This window comes from Eulemur rufifrons, chromosome 2 (genome assembly GCF_041146395.1).
Source record: "Eulemur rufifrons isolate Redbay chromosome 2, OSU_ERuf_1, whole genome shotgun sequence".
NCBI classification, from domain to species: Eukaryota; Metazoa; Chordata; class Mammalia; order Primates; family Lemuridae; genus Eulemur; species Eulemur rufifrons.
In genome coordinates, this window is record NC_090984.1 from 20,632,124 (window position 1) to 20,649,504 (window position 17,381).

At 38.0% G+C, this 17,381-nt stretch overlaps 1 protein-coding gene and 1 pseudogene across 2 annotated transcripts in view; both read right to left on the reverse strand.

Annotated features, from left to right (window-relative positions):
• The window catches only part of SCAPER (S-phase cyclin A associated protein in the ER), a 415,285-nt gene that overhangs the window by 348,992 nt on the left and 48,912 nt on the right, over positions 1 to 17,381 (reverse strand). For both annotated transcript variants that reach the window (XM_069481584.1, XM_069481575.1), the window contains exon 6: positions 2,779 to 2,879. In XM_069481584.1, coding sequence (XP_069337685.1) covers positions 2,779 to 2,879 — 101 coding nt within the window. The remainder of the gene's footprint in view (positions 1 to 2,778; positions 2,880 to 17,381) is intronic.
• On the reverse strand, positions 174 to 406 carry LOC138374318 (cyclin-dependent kinases regulatory subunit 2 pseudogene; annotated as a pseudogene).

Below are 17,381 nucleotides of genomic sequence, written 5' to 3' on the forward strand. Positions count from 1 at the left end.
CCTGCTTGCAGTTGCATTTAACTGAGCTCTGTTGCTGTGAAGAATACAGCTCATGCACACATATGGATGAATGATTTGTACATTTTTCAAGTATTCACTGAATACTACCTTATGTATACATATACATTAAATTTGAAAAAGATTTAATTGACTATCCCAGGAATACTTCATTTTTATTGATCTTTTAGAAGAGTTTGTCTAAAGAGAAGAATATGCAGTTCTGGTTCATGAATCATGTAATGAACCCAGCCTAGACTCTGTTGGACACCGAGTCTCCTCCACTCCTCTTCAGACATCAGATGAGTTTTGGGTACTTGTTTGGAAAGTTCTCTGGGTAACATGACATGCCGGTACTGTTAGTACTCGTCCAGTACTTGTCCGAGTAGTAGATCTGCTGGTGGGCCATCCTGCTGGCGCGCAGCAGAGCAGGAAAACAAGAGCTCAAAGAGAGGGCACAACGAACAGCACGTCCATATCCGGCCAAGGAAACGACTCGACTAAAGCAACACCGTTAAGCTCTCAAAGACCACATGATTTCCCTCATCTCTGTTTCTCTCTGTAAATATATTCTTTTTTTTTTTTTTCAACCTGTTTTCCTCTACTTATCTTCACAAGGGCAACATGGCCACAAGTTCCAAACCAGCATGATGAGCTCTTAGCTTAGTTCAACCCAATGAAAGAAAGCACCCACAGATCCAGTCACCTATTACCAAGAGGTAGGAGTGAAATTGCTTGGCACAAAGATATTTAGACCTGACTCACCCAGGGACTGTGGATGATGCAGGCACCAAAAAAAAAAAAAAAATTAAATCAAAATTTTCATTGTGAGAAACAAAAATGTTAAAAAGGTCAACATATCATAATAGTTTCCCTAGATTTGGTTTCCTAGGAATGGAGCCCTCCTGGATTTGTCTCTTGCATTTTCTTCACCCTCTGTTCCCCCACAGGGCTGACACATTAGTATTAAACAAAAGATGCCTTCTCTACTGGATAGTTTCACCCACTAAGATTGAACCAAGGTTAAATCCAAGGAAAAGAGGCAGCATAGGCCTGTTCTTTCTGGGTAAAAAATGCATCTTTGTAGCTCTATGTGACCTGACGCAGTTCACAAGGGTTCAGGTATTACTTATGAGTCTAAACTAAACTAAGCAACAAACTTCTTTTGCCTTTGTACATGACCAAAGTAATACTAAGTCCAACCGATTATCTATCTCTGGAATATTTCTCAACTCTCCCTACTGCCACTATTCATCATCTCTAAACTACCCTGCTGCAACTCAACCTTCCCACACTGCAACCAAAATGACCTTTTAAAAACACAAATCTGATACGTCACTTCCTTACTTTAAAATACTTTATCGGCTCAAAATAAACTCTAAATTCTTTATCATGTCTACAGAGCTCTATGTAACGTGTTCCTAGTCTACCCTCGCTAGGCTCATCTCATGCTTCTCTTTCCCTTGTTCTTTTCACTCCTGTCCTGCTAAACTCTAAATTCCTTGACTACCTTGTGTTCTCTTCTACCTCCAGGACATCAAACTGTTATCTCTTTTTAGAATTGCTCTTTTCTCTTTGGCTAGCTAACTCCTACTTGCCAATTCTATCTCAATTTCAATGTCACTTCTTCAGGGACGCTTTCCTTGACTTAGCAACTGGTTGATGGTGCTTTTTCTTATATTCCCAGAGTAAACAGTATTTCTTCTTAGTGACATTTTGCACGCTTACACTTATTTAATATCCATTTTTCCTGCTAGAAATGCACTTAGTACATTCAGGTTGCTGTAACAAGATACCTTCAACCTGGTAATTTGTAAGTGACAAATTTATTTCTTACAGCTCTGAAGGCTGAGAAGATCAACATCAAAGCACCAGCAGATTCAATGTCTACTGAAGGCCCCATTCCTCACGGACAGCACCTTCTAGCTGCATCCTCACATGGTGGAAAAGGAAAACAGCTCCCATCTCTTTTTATAAGGTCACTAATCCCATCATAAGGGTTCCACCCTCACAACTTTATCACCTCCTGAAGGCCTCACCTCTTAATACTATCACATTGGTTATTAAGTTTAACATAGGAATTTTGGAGAGACACATTCCAACCACAGCATGCACTGTGCACTTCGTAAGGACAGGGACTGTGTTGTCCTCCTCACCACAACAGAGCCTGGCACATAGCAGTCAGATATTGTGTGCTGCTTCCACATGACTCTTTCTACAGGAACCCTGATCTCTTATTATTCTCCTAATCAAAAATCGTCAACTTTCCTCATTGCCTATTACATTAAGAAAAAATACTATACCTTTCTCTACATTACTTTCACTTCACACATGCCTTACGTTTTCATAGCTGTGTAATTTATTCCCCCATCCGAAAGGCTAACCACTTGGTAACATCCCTCACATCCTTTAAAAACAACTTCTGCATCCTCGATGAACTCTTTCCTGATCTATCCTCTAAAAGAGATGCTCTTCTCTTAACAACCATTAGTTTTTTGTACCAGTAAGTTTTATTTTAATACATCCTTAGAATACAAATTCCATGAGAGTAGTAAATGTGTCATATTCAGCAATTAAATTTCTGTACTGAATAAAGTGATAACACGAAATAATACTCACTGATAAATACCCAATAAATATTTGTTATTAAACTAAATGAGAAATGCAGCACCCAATATTTAGATTTTTACAAATTTCAAGTCAATCTGAGGTTAAGTCCATTATCAATGTCAATGATTATTACTGCTGGCTGCTATAAATATTAACACCAGAGTTCATTACCTGCTTTGAGCATCTGCCTTCTCTAGCTTTTCTTGAAGCTGAATCCAGTCAATCAGTGCTTTGAAATCTCTCACGTAATTATCCAGCATCATTAGCACTTCCTAATTTAAACAAACAAAAAAATTACATTACATTCTGAGAATATAAAGTTTCCAGAAAAACCTGCATTAGAATGAAGGACTTATGAATTAATAATTTTTACATTATACTCCTTACTGAAGAAGCTGCATAACCTACTGATCTAGTTTTTGTTGTTTAAGGTTTTTTTTTTCATTTTCAATGTTTGGTAAGATAAGAAGAAATATGTAAAGCTAAGAGTCTAAAGACCAAGAAATGGTATTGATATTCCTTCTCAGGACTTCCTCATAGCCATCCTTTCACCCTTTTTTATTGTGAAGTTTAATATACAAAAAAAAGTGCATAAAACTTAAATCTACAGATAAGTTATTGCAAAGCAAAGACCCATGTGACCACTACCTATGATAAAAAATATAACAATGCCAGTCTACAAGTTCCTTGGCATCCACAACCAGTCACTACCCCATCCCAAATACTGCCTTGCCTTCTAATTGTTTAATTTTGCCAGATTTTGAAATGCATATAAATGAAGTCATACAGTATCTACTATTTTGTGGCTTCTTTTTTACCTCTGTTTACTAGGTTTATCAATATTGAAGAATATATCTGTAATCATTTCTTGTCATTATCTAAGGTCAATGCTGAATTGTATTCTATTGCTGATTGATTCTTCCAATCTACTGTTTAACAATTTTACTGATTGATATTTGTATTTGTGCATTTTAATATTTACTTATTCAATCTGCTGTTGATGAACATTTGCGTGATTTCCAACTTTTGGAAAGTATAGCCTATATACTATTTATTATCCATACATATGTCTTCTGCTCCTATGTATGAATTTCTGGTGAGTATAAGCCCATGAGGGAAACTGCTGAGTCACAGGGTAAGAGTATGTTCCATTTCAGTACAGAAGGTCAAACTGTTTTCCAAAGTGGTTGCCACTCCCACCAGCAGTATATGTGAGTTCTCATTGCCCCACATCCTTGCCTGTTCTTGGTACTATCCATTTTCAGGGTTTTGTTTGTTTTTAACCTGAGTCATTCTTGTTAGTGGGTGTGTAATCCTACTTCATTATGGTTTTAATGTGTACCTCTCTGATTACTAATGATTTTGAGCACCATTTCATAAGCTGAGTGGCCATTTGGATATCCTCTTTTTGTGAAGTGCTTGTTCAAGACTCTTGTCCAAGACTCTTGTCCAAGACTCTTGTCCAAGACTCTTGTCTATTTTTCTATAGAGTCAACTGACCTTATCTTATTGATATGTAGGCGTTCTTTATATCTTTTAGATATAGACCTTTTGTTGGTTGTATGTATTACACATACATATTTGTCTTTTGACTCTCCTAATGGAATGGAATCTTTTGAGGAACAGAAATTTCTAATTTTAATGTAGTCTAAATAATGACTCTTTTACCTTAAGGCTCATGCTATTTGTGTCATTTTTAAACAATCTTTCCCTACCACATGTTAGGAAGATATTCTCTAACATTATCTTTTAGAACTTTATCATTATAGCTTTTTCATTTAGAACTATAATCTTCATGGAATTGATTTCTGAGTATGATGTAAAACAGGGATCAAGTTTTTTTCCCTTGGGCTGGTCGCAGTGGCTCACACTTGTAATCCTAGCACTCTAGGAGGCTGAGGTGGGAGGATCACTTGAGGTCAGGAATTCGAGACCAGCCTGAGCAAGAGTGAGACCCGCGTCTCTACTAAAAATAGAAAAAGCTGATTTGGTTCTCAGTTTGACTGTTGGTGTATAGGAATGCTACTAATTTCTGTACATTGATTTTGTAACCTCAGACTTTGCTGAATTTGTTGAGTTGTAGCAGGGTAGTTTAGAGATGATGAATAGTGGCAGGAGGGAGAGTTGTCTGATTGCTCTGGCTAGGACTTCCAGCACTATGTTGAATAGAAGTGGTGATAAAGGGCAACCTTGTCTGGTTCCAGTTCTAAGTGGGAATGCTTTCAGGTTTTCCCCATTCAGTATGATGTTCACTGTAGGTTTGTCATCCTACTAAGTGAAGTATCCCAAGAATAGAAAAAGAAGCACCACATATACTCACCATCAAATTGGTATTAACTGATCAACACTTAAGTGCATATATAGTAATAACATTCATCTGGTATCGGGCAGATGGGAGGGGGGAGAAGGGGATGGGTATATACACACCTAATGGGTGTGGTGCATACCATTTGGGGGATGGACAGGCTTGAAGCTCTGACTTGGGTGGGGCAAGGGCAATATACGTAACCTAAACATTTGTACCCCCGTAACATGCTGAAATTTAAAAAAAAAAATTTTTAAATAAGTAAAATTCGAAAAAATTAGCTGGGTGTGGTGGCATGTGCCTATAGTCCCAGCTACTCAGGAGGCCGAGGCAGGAGGATCGCTTGAACCCAGGACTTTGAGGTTGCTGTGAGCTGGGCTAATGCCAGGGTACTCCAGCCCAGGTGACAGAGAAAGACTCTGTCTCAAAAAAAAAAAAAGTTTTTCTCCCTTGGATACAGATATCCAATTGTCCCAGCACAAGTTATTGAAAACTTAAATCTTTTCCCACTACTCTGCAGTGTCACTTTTTGCCATAAAACAAATATCTATAAGCACGAGTCTGTTTCTAGAGTCTCTCCTATGTTACATTTATCTGTTTACCTATTCTTGTACCAATACCAAACTATTTTACATGCTATAGCTTTAAAATAAACCTTAAAACCCACTGAAGTAAATTGTCCAACTATATCTTTGACCTCAAGGTTATCTAGCTAATCCCAGCCCATTTGCATCTCCCTATAAATGTTAGAATCAGCTTGTCATTTCCCAAGAAAAAGTTGAAATTTGTATTGCAATTGCATTGTTTCTACAGAGTAACTGGAAGAAAACTGACATCTTTTTTTTTTTTTTTTTTTTTTTTTTGAGACAGAGTCTCACTCTGTTGCCCGGGCTAGAGTGAGTGCCGTGGCGTCAGTCTAGCTCACAGCAACCTCAAACTCCTGGGCTCAAGCGATCCTACTGCCTCAGCCTCCCGAGTAGCTGGGACTACAGGCATGCGCCACCATGCCCGGCTAATTTTTTGTATATATATATATTTTAGTTGTCCATATAATTTCTTTCTATTTTTAGTAGAGACGGGGTCTCACTCTTGCTCAGGCTGGTCTCGAACTCCTGACCTCGAGCGATCCACCCGCCTCGGCCTCCCAGAGTGCTAGGATTACAGGCGTGAGCCACCGCGCCCGGCCTGAAAACTGACATCTTTATAGTATTTATTCTTTTGGTCCATGAAGAGATACATACCTCCATATATTTATATCTTGTTCAATATCTCTCAATAGTGTACTACAGTTTTCTGCATAGAGGTCTTCACATCTTTTATTATATTTAATAGTGAGAATAAATACTAGTTATAAAATGTCTTTTCATTTTTTGTTACTGTAATTTTTGTACTTTGAACTTGGATGCAGAAACTTTAACTCAATGCTTCTAATAATTTCTCTTTAGATTCTTCTGGATTTTTAAAATATATACACATACACTATCTGTGAATAATGACATATATGTTTCTGCCTTTCTAATCTTTACACTTTTGATGTATCGTTCTTGTTCTATGCTGGCTAAGATACTAAGTACAATGTTGAATACGAATAATAAATAGGCTTTCCTGTCTCTTCCTAACTTTCAGAAATAAAGCTCTCAACATTTCATCATTAAGTATGATGCTTACTCTAAGTTTTCTGAAAGAATACGTATACTGAAAAGAAAGTTCCCTTTTATTCCCAGTTTACTAAAGTTTTATCATGCCTGGCTGTTGAATTTCATAACATATTTCTCCTAGAGATATTGAGACTCATATGATTTTTCATCGTTATTCAACTAATTTGGTAACAACATTAATCTGATATTCAAATGTTAAACTAACACTGTAGTACTGAAATGAACTTAATTGTGATGAACTGTCCTATTTTTTAATCACTAGATTCAACATATTAATACTTGGTTTAGGACTTTGGCATCTGTACTCCTAACTGATCTATATTTTCCTTTCTCATAAACACTTTGGTTATCAAGGTTACACTGGCTAATAAGGTAAGTTGGAAAAAATTCTCTCTTTTTCTACGTTCAAGAACTTGTGGAAGATGGCCAACTAGACACAGGTAGTGTGTTCCTGGTCCACAGAGAGGAACCAGAATAGTAAGCAGACTCTCACATTTTGAAATGATCATCTAGGAGAGAACATGAGGATTCAGCAGGGAAGTGACAGAAGGCACCAAAAGTGAGTAAGGAGAGGGATCAGGGCAACTTGCCCAGCCGGGAGCGAGCTGATAGCCAGGAGAAGCTCCTGGACTTGGGGAAACAGTAAGAGAGAAGCCCCAGGCTCTACTCTCCAAGATGAACTTTAACAACCTTGACTACAAGAGAACTGACCCATGCAGGTCATGGGGCTAACATAAGGAGCTGCTTGGAGACTGCACAGAGACATTGTTCCAGAAAGGGAACTCACATGGAATGCCACAGTCATCCAAACCTAGAGCAGCTTCAGCCTGGTGCCATCCTGAGAGCCTAGATACCAGGGAAATATGGGCATACCTGCAACCACTGCACAGTTCCAAGGAGAGATAAAGGAGCCCAGGTGCTCCCATGTACCCATGGGAAGGTCTCCACTGTCTGGCTGTAGACTACAGGTGAGACAGATGTTTGCAGACAGCATTTTCAACAGTTTCTCGCCCATGCTGCCTGCTTTGGTGGGTGTCCCCAGCCTTTCTGGTCACAGGTCCAAGGCACCATTTTGTGTTTGACTCTGGGAGGCGCCCCAACCTCAGGCTGAGTTTGGGCTTGATGTAGCTGCAGACCCACCCAGCTGAGGAGGGGGAGGGGAGTCTAAGCTCTCCTAGCTACTCCTAGGACAATTCCCACTGCCCTGCTACAAGTCACTGTGAGACTAAAACGTAAGCAGGTGGCACTCTACCCAGCATCTTGCCCACACTGTTTTCCTGGAAGAGACTCTACCATCTCTCGTCACAGGCCTAAGGCACCATTTTGGGAATTTAAAGCTGGACAGCCCAGGAAGGGACATGGAGATAGGAACTTTCCCTCCTTCAACCACACAATGCTGCAGATGTAGCCACCTCTGCTCTCAAGCATGAGATTTTGGTGCGGGTGACCTGTGGGACAACCAGTTCTCGGCTTGCAGGGAGTGATACTCCCCCAATAGTACTCTGCTCATTGTGCCCAGTTCTGCAAAGAGGGTGCAGCTCATTTCCCTCCCTTCACAGTCAGGCAGCCCATGGGTCTCTACATCGCTAGATCCACAACCGATGCTCCCTAGCAGTTACTCAGACCACAGCATCCTTGGGGTACTGGTAGGTCCCGGGAGAAATGTGGGTCTCCCAGAGCTTGGGCATTCGGGGTGGGCTGCTTCTAGCAGAGAGTAGAGTATAGCATGTCAGAGAGCCCCTTAGGCCAAAGGGGAACAGGGCACCTGGTCCCCAACATTCCTGGCCTTCTCCCCCTCCTCCCCTCCTCCATTGACTGCTGCCAAGGCAGCTGTGGCTGTTTCCTCTTGGGACTGGTGAGGGTTCCACAGGGAAAGATTAAGCCAGGGCACTTGGGAGCAGCTGCCCCACCTCTGACAGAGCACCTACCACACTTAGGATTCCACAGAGCTTGGGGAGCACTCTCATCCCTCTAAAAACTCCCATCCCCTCTAAAAAGCCACAGCAAGTGCTTTCATGTTCCCTAACAGCTTAAGCTACTGCTGCCCCTGAGGTAGGGTGGGGCTACCAGTCCTCTCACCAAGCTGCCTGTCTCTTCTCAGAGGAGCCTACCATTCCTGGAAACAAGCCCCTGGCACAACCACACCTCCCTTGCAGAAGCATTTCAGCCACAGCCCACAGCCCACAGCCAGTCTGATGGCCCTGCACACAGCGGACTGAGCTGCCCCCACTACCTCTGCTGCAGCTGGGTCAGCTTGGAGCTGGGAATCTGGGTGCTTTTGTGCCTGCGAAGGACACAGACCACTGTCATTGCCAAGAGAGGGAAGTGTAAGCAACATGTGCATCCCATAGCTACTTACCTCTGTTATCCTGTCAAGAGGGGCCCGCCCTTCCTGCTGCAGGCTCACAGTACATCCGCTGTTCTCTTGGCTGAGCATTCTTCTGGAGCAGATCACCCTACCCCTCATTATCACAGCCAGGGCCTGAACTCAGGGAGGCTTGAGAGCAAGGTGTCAACCTGGTCACCCCAAGACTCAAACACATCATCCAGGAACCTAGAATATAGGGCTTACCTAACCTAGTCCACAACTGCTGGCACTTAAACACTCTCCCAGGGGTCTGAGGTCCAACTGACCCAAACTGCCAGCAATACCACAGTGGTTACCTACCTGCACAGAGCTAAAAGGCAGTGTACCTCTCCCTCTCTACACTGAGCAGCAGAGGTCCCAGCCGAGAAGAACAGTTGAATCGTAAAACTATTTGTTTTGAGCTGAGGGAAGAGGTTCCAGATGAGAAGGAACCAGCATAAGAACTCTGGTAATCTGAAAAACAGGCTCTCTCAACACCCTCAAAGGATCATACTAACTCTCCAGCAATGGACTCCAACCAAAAGGAAATTTTTGAAATGTCAGATATGGAATTCAAAATATGGATCACAAGTAAGCTATATGAGACTGATGAGAAAGTTAAAAGCCAACATGAAGAAACCAAAAGAATAATTCAGAACATGAATGAAAAAATCAATAATAAGATAATTTTAAAAAATAACAGAACTTCTAGAAATGAAAGAGTCATTTAGGGAATTTCAAAATACAGTGGAAAGTCTTAACAAGAAACTGAACCAAACAAATGAATTTCAGAGCTTAAAGACAAGGCTTTCAAATTAACCCAGTCAGTCAAAATGAAAGCAAAAAAAAAAAAAAGAATCAAAAGAAAAGAACAAAATCTCTAAGAAATATGGGATTATGTAAAGCATCAAAACATAAGAATTGCATGTATCCCTAAGAGAGAAAAAGAAAAAGCAAAAAGCATGGAAAACCTATTTCACAGAATAATGAAGGAGAACTTCCCTGGTCTTGCTAGAGATTTAGACATTCAGATACAAGAAAGTCAACAAACTCTTGGAAGATTCATTGCAAACAGGACATCACTGAAGCACACACTCATCAGGCTGGCTGAAGCCAAAATGAAGGAGAAAATCCTACAAGTAGTGAAACAAAAGCATCAAGTAATTTACAAAGTTAAACCCATCAGACTAACAGCAGATTTCTCTAAACAGAAACCTCAAAAGCCAGAAGAGATTGAGGTCCCATCTTTAGTCTTCTTAAACAGAAAAACTGTCAGCCAAGAATTTTGTATCCTGCAAAACTAAGTTTCATAAATGAAGGCGAAATAAAGTCTCCTCAGACAAGCAAACACTAAGGGAATTTGTCACCACTAGGCCAGCCCAATAAGAAATGCTTAAAGGTGTTCTAAATACCAAAAAGAACAGTCTATATTCATTAGTATAAAAACACCGTAAAGTAAAAACTCACAGCTCTTATAAAGTGTAACACAGGGAAGAATACAAAGCAACTAGGTAACAATCAACGACAACTGGGACAATATCTCACTCATCAATATTAACACTGAATGTAAATGGTCTAAATGCCTCACATAAAAGATACAGATTGATGGAATGGATAAAAAAAAAAAAAAAAACACAAGCCAAATATCTGAAAACTCCAAGAAACACATTTAACTCATAAAGAGTCACACAGACTTAAGGTAAAGGGGTGGAAAAAAATGTTCCACAAAAATGAAAACCAAAAGCAAGCAGGAGTAGCTATTCTCATACCAGATAAAATAAACGTTAAATCAACAACAGTAAAACCAAAGTCAAAGATATTCATTAAATAATGATAAAGAAATCAGTTCAACAAGAAAATACAGTAATCCTAAAAATATTACCTAATATATTTGTTACCTAATAAACCTAATACCAGAGTGCCCAGATTTATAAAACAAATCCTACTAGACCTTAGAAATAAACAGCAAAGTAATAATAGTGGGGGACTTCAACACTCCACTAACGAAACTAGACAGATCATTGAGTCAGAAAAATCAACAAAGAAACATTGGACTTAAATGGAACTCTAGAACAAATGGACCTAACAGACATTTATAGAACATTCTACTCCCAAACTGCAGAATATACATTGATATCAGCACAGGGAACATTTCCCAAGATAGAACATATGTCAGGCCACAAAACAAGTATCAGCAAATTTTTAAAAAATCAAAATCATACTATGTGTCTTCTTGGCCCCCCCCGTGAAATAAAACTAGAAATCAATTCCAAGAGGAACTATCAAAACTAAACAAATACATAGAAGGTAAACAACCTGCTGTTGAATGATCTTTGGGTCAACAATGAAATCAAGATGGAAATTAAAAATTTTTGAATTGAATGATAATGGCTACACAAGCTACCAAAATCTCTGGGATACAGCAAAATAGTGCGAAGAGGGAGTTCATAGTACTAAATGCCTACATTAAAAAGACAGGAAAGATCACAAATTAACAACCTAATATCACACCTCAAGGAACTAGAAAAACAAGAATAAACCAAACCCAAAGCTAGAAAAAGATAAGAAATAATAAAGATCAGAGCAGAACTAACCAAAATTGAAAAAAATAAAGGAACAACAAAACAAAAAGTTGGTTCTTTGAAAAGATAAACAAAATTGACAGACCACTGGCTAGATTAACCAAGAAGAGAGAGAATTCAATTAAGCTCAATCAGGAATGAAAAAGATGGCATGACACCTGATACCACAAAATACAAAAGATCATATGAGACTACTTGTATGTGCATGAACATCTCTATGCACACAAACTAGAAAATCTAGAGGAAATAGATACATTTTTGAAAACACCAACCTCCCAAGCTTGACTCAGGAAGAAATAGAAATTCTGAACAGAACAATAATGACTAGCAAGATTGAATCAGTAATAAAAAAAACTTCCCTCACCCCCCAAAAAATGCCCAGGCCAAACAGATTCACAGCCAAATTCTACCAGGCTTCCATAGACGAACTGGTACCTATCCTACTGAAACTATTCCATAACACAGAGAAGGAAGGAATCCTCCCTAACTCATTCTACAAAGCCAGTATCACCCTGAAACCAAAGCCAGAAAATTACACAACAAAAAAAGAAAACTATAGATCAATACCCCTCGTGAACATAGATGCAAAAATCCTCAACAAAATGCTAGCAAGTCGAATCCATTAGCAGATAAAAAAAATAATTCACCATGATCAAGTGAGTTTCACCTCATTTCCATATACACAAGTCAATAAGTGTGATTCACCACATAAAGAGAATTAAAAACAAAACCCAGATGATCATCTCAATAGACGCAGAAAAAGCATTTGATAAAATCCAGCACCCTTCAGGATAAAAATCCTCAACAAAGTGGGCATAGAAGGAAAATATCCCAAAATAATAAAAGCCATATATGACAAACCTACACCCAACATCATACTGAATGGGGAAAAGTTGAAAGCATTCTCCTTAAGAACTGAAACAAAGACAAGGATGCCCTCCATCACCATTTCTATTCAACATAGTGCTGGAAGTCCTAGCCATAGCAATTAGGCAAGAGAAAGAAATAAAGGGCATCCAAATCAGAAAAAAAGGAAGTTGAACTACTGTTTGTTGATGATATGATCTTATATCTGGAAAACACTAAAGATTCCTCCAAAAGACACCTAGAATTAATAAATTCTGTAAAGTCTCCAGTAAAAAAAAAAAAATAAATAAGTGTACACAACTCAAAAGCATGTCTATATACTAATAACAGTCAAGCTGAGAGTCACATCAAGAACTCAATACCATTTAAAATATCTGTAAAGAAAATAAACTACCTAGGAATATACTTAACCAAGTATATTTAACCAATTATATTCCTTTGGTGAAAGACCTTTACAAGGAAAACTACAAAACACTGATGAAAGAAATCACAGATGACACAAACAAATGGAAATGCATTCCATTGTGCATGCACTGGAAGAACCAATATTATCCAAATGCCCACAATGCCCAAATAATCTATAGATTCAATGCAATTCCTATCAAAATACCATTGTCATTTTTCATAGGATTAGAAAAAACAACTCTAAAATTTATACAACACCAAATAAGAACCAGACTAGCCAAAGCAATCCTAAGCAAAAAGAACAAATCTGGAAGCATTACATTACCCAACTTCCAATTATACTACATGGCAATAGTAGCCACAATAGCATGGTACGTTAATGAAAGTAGACACATAGACCAATGGAACAGAATAGAGAACCCAGAAATAAAGCCAAATACCTATTAATACAACCAACTGATCACCGATAAAGCAGACAAAAGTATACAGCGGGGAAAGTCTAGAGATCTAATGTACAGCCTGAATACTATAGTTAATAATAATACATTATATACTAAAAATTAGCTAAGAGAGTAGAGTTTGGTACTCTTACCATACACACACAAAAAGTTAACGGTGAGGTGATAGACACATTCATTTGCTTGACTGTAGTAATCATTTCACTACATGTATGTATATATGTTGTATATCTTTAACATATATAATAGATACATACATAAAGAAGCAAATAATACCATTTACATTAACACCCCAAAATAAAAAGTACTTAGGTATGAATCTAACAAAATATGTATAAGACCTATATGAAGAAGACTACAAAACTCTGATGAAAGAAATCAAAGAACTATGTAAGTGGAGAAATAGTTCTTGTTCATGGATATGAAGACTCAATATTGTCAAGATGTCAGTTCTTCCCAACTTGATATATAGATTCAATAGAATCTCAATCAAAATCTCAGAAAGTTAATTTGTGGCTATCAACAAATTGATTCTAAAGTTTATATGCAGAAGCAAAAGACCCAGAACAGCCAATACAATATTGAAGATAGGAACAAAGCTGGTGGACTGACAGTACCCAACTTCAAGATATACCATGCTATAGTAATCAAGACAAGTGGTACTAGGGAAAGAAGAGACAAATGGATCAATGGAACAATAGAGAATCCAGAAATAGACCCACGTAACTATAGTCAACTGATCTTTGACAAAGGAGCAAAGGCATACAATGGAGCAAAAACAGTCTTTTCAACAAATGTTGCTGGAACACCTGCACATCCACATGCAAAAAAAAAAAATCTAGACACACACGTTACAGCCTTCACAAAATTAACTCAAAATGGATCATAGTCCTAATTTAAAATGCAAAATTATAAAACTCCTAAAAGATAACCCATAGGAAAAAACCTAGATGACCTTGGTTGGGTACAGCAATGACTTGTTAGATACAGCACCAAAGGCATGATCCATGAAAGAAAAAACTGATAAGCTGGACTTCGTTAAAATTAAAAACTTCTGCTCTGCAAAAGACAATATCAAGACAATGAAAGGACAACCCACAAACTGGGAGAAAACATCTGCAAAAGACATATGAGAGACTGTTATCCAAAATATACAAAAAAATTTTTTTTTTTTTTTTTTTTGAGACAGTCTCACTCTGTTGCCCAGGCTAGAGTGCCATGGCGCCAGCCTAGCTCACAGCAACCTCAAACTCCTGGGCTCAAGTGATCCTTCTGCCTCAGCCACTCGAGTAGCTGAGACTACAGGCATGCACCACCATGCCCGGCTAATTTTTCTATACATATTTTTAGCTGTCCATATAATTTCTTTCTATTTTTAGTAGAGATGGGGTCTCGCTCTTGCTCAGGCTGGTCTCGAACTCCTGAGCTCAAACAATCTGCCCGCCTTGGCCTCCCAGAGTGCTAGGATTACAGGCATGAGCCACCGCGCCCGGCCCAAAAAATTCCTAAAATTCAACAAGAAAAAGAACAACCCAATTAAAAAATGGGCCGAAGTCTTTACAGATACTTCACCAAAGAAGATATACAGATGGCAAACAAGCATATGAAAAGATGCTCCATGTAAGTCATCAAAAATGCAAATTAAAACAATGATATACCATTACACACTTAACTATTAGAATGACCAAAATCCAGAAAACTGACAATAACAAATGCTAATGAGGATGTAGAGCAACAGGAACACTCATTTATTGCTGATGAGATACACAATGGTACAGCCACTTTAGAAGACAGTCTAGTAGTTTCCTACAAAATTAAACATACTCTTGCCATATGATCCAGTAACTATACTCCTAGGTATTTACTCAAAGAAAATAAAAACTTAGATCCACACAAAAACCTACATACAGATGTGTAAAGCAGCTTTATTCATAATTACCAAAACCTAGAAGCCACTAAGATGTTCTTCAGTAGATGAATGGATAAACAAGTTCTGGTACATCCAGATAATGGCATATCATTCACTGCTAAAAAGGACTGAGCTATCAAGTCCTGAAAAGACAAGGAGGAACTTTAAAAGCATATTACTAAGTGAAAGAAGGCAATCTGAACAGGCTACATACTGTATGATTCCAACTATATGACATTCTGGAAAAGGCAAAACTATGGACAGAATCAAAAGATCGGTGGTTGCCAGGGTTTGAGGGTGGGGGACTGGGTAGGGATGAACAGGTTGAACACAGGATTTTTATTGCAGTAAAAATACTCTGTATGATATTATAATGGTAGATACATACCATTATACGTTTGTCCAAAATCATAGGATATATAAGGCTAAGACGGAACAAGAGTCCAAATGTAAACTATGGACTTTGGGTGATAATGATGTATCAATGTAGATTCATCAACTGTAACAACTGTACCACTCTGCTAGTGGATATTGATAATGCAGGAGTCTACACATGTGTGGTGGTAGGGAATACACGGGAAGTCTCTACTTTCCTCTCAATTTTGCTGTGGATCTAAAACTGCTCTAAAAAAAATAAAGTCATTTAAAAAAAAAAAAACATGTTTGGAAAAGTTAATGCTTTAAAAGTCACCAACATTTCTTATGCAGCTGATACAAAGCTAAATATGTCAAGGGCAACTCTGCATGATTTAAAATCACTTTTCGGTAACATGATGGGTTATTTGCCTCTGTTATCAAATGCAACATTTCCACTGACACTAAACTTCCAAAGATAAACTTTAAATTGACTGGATTTGACAGAGAGTCATTTTCAAATGAGCTTATTAGGACAAACGTACCATCTGTGCCCACTGTACACATTCATGATGATTACCATTACTGCATTCTAATTTTTTTCTTTAGATAATCCGAAATTATATTATTGTAACAGTTCATTCTACACATCTAGCAAAGATAACTGTATGGCACTAACTAGGTATGTTTCTAAAGGGAAATTTAAATTTTATGTAAGAAAAGAGTGTAAAAAAGCACAGGCCATTGAGATCTACTCCATTTTTCAGGAAGAAGAAATTGATAAAGTGTGACTGTGTGTGCATGTATTGGTACATCAGCCAAAGGTGTCATTTAAATGCATAAGACAAAGAACTTTAAAGTGTATTCACTTTATACACTTTAAAGTTAGTCAGTCTCATGCCATTCTCACCTCACCATAAAGACATAGCGGTCTCACCTTACTATAAAGATGTTCTAATACTCTGAGAAAATGACCATAAGAAAATGCTAACCACTATAAAAATGATCATTTGTACTATAAATATATTACTTTTCCAAAGCTAAGTCTTAGATCAACTTTGTAGTATCAACCTCACTCAAAAACACTTTTCACTTCTAAGTGTCTTTAAAGATACAGATACTCTTTGGAAATCAGACCCAAGACTAATAATAAATGGATGCCAAATTATTCACAAATGAAATATAGTACTGTGCTTATTTTAGTCATAAAAGTTATATTCTACTTTAAAAGAGTCTTTTGAACAAAGAAGTATTGTTTATTTCCTTTCAAAGGTAATCCTTAGTGCCAAATCACTGGTAATAAAAGTCTTCTACAATCAAGAAAAGGACAAATCAAAAAATTTAGTTGGCTTTCTTCTCTCAATTCTACTAATATAACTTAAATTCTTTAATTAAATTAATTTGACTTAAATCACCTATATTAGGGCACAAAGATTTAATTCGAAATAACTTATTTTAGAAGTTTTCTATTGATTTCTATTTTCACTAAAAAAAAAAACCTCTAAAGAGCAAGAATATAAGCAGCTATATTTCTGATAGTAGTTGGCAAAGAGAAAGTACAATTGGTGGCTTAAACAGCCTATTTTATAGAATGTTTAGCTCAACGTTAACAAAAATGATCAGAGTGGTACCATGCAGCCGTAATCTGAGTCATGTTTTACGAACAAGGGAATACAAACAAGACAAGTAGCTGGAGCAACCTCATAGTCACTGATGCACATCTTTCTCCCTAAAGCTATGAAGGCCATTTTGTCAAGCAGGATGAAACAGAACAAAAGTGGCTCTGAAAGTAATGTTATAGGCATCGAGATAACTCCATATAGACGTACAGCTAAAATTACCAATTAGTTTACCAATTGGCTGCAACAGATTCGATTGGTTTGTAATTA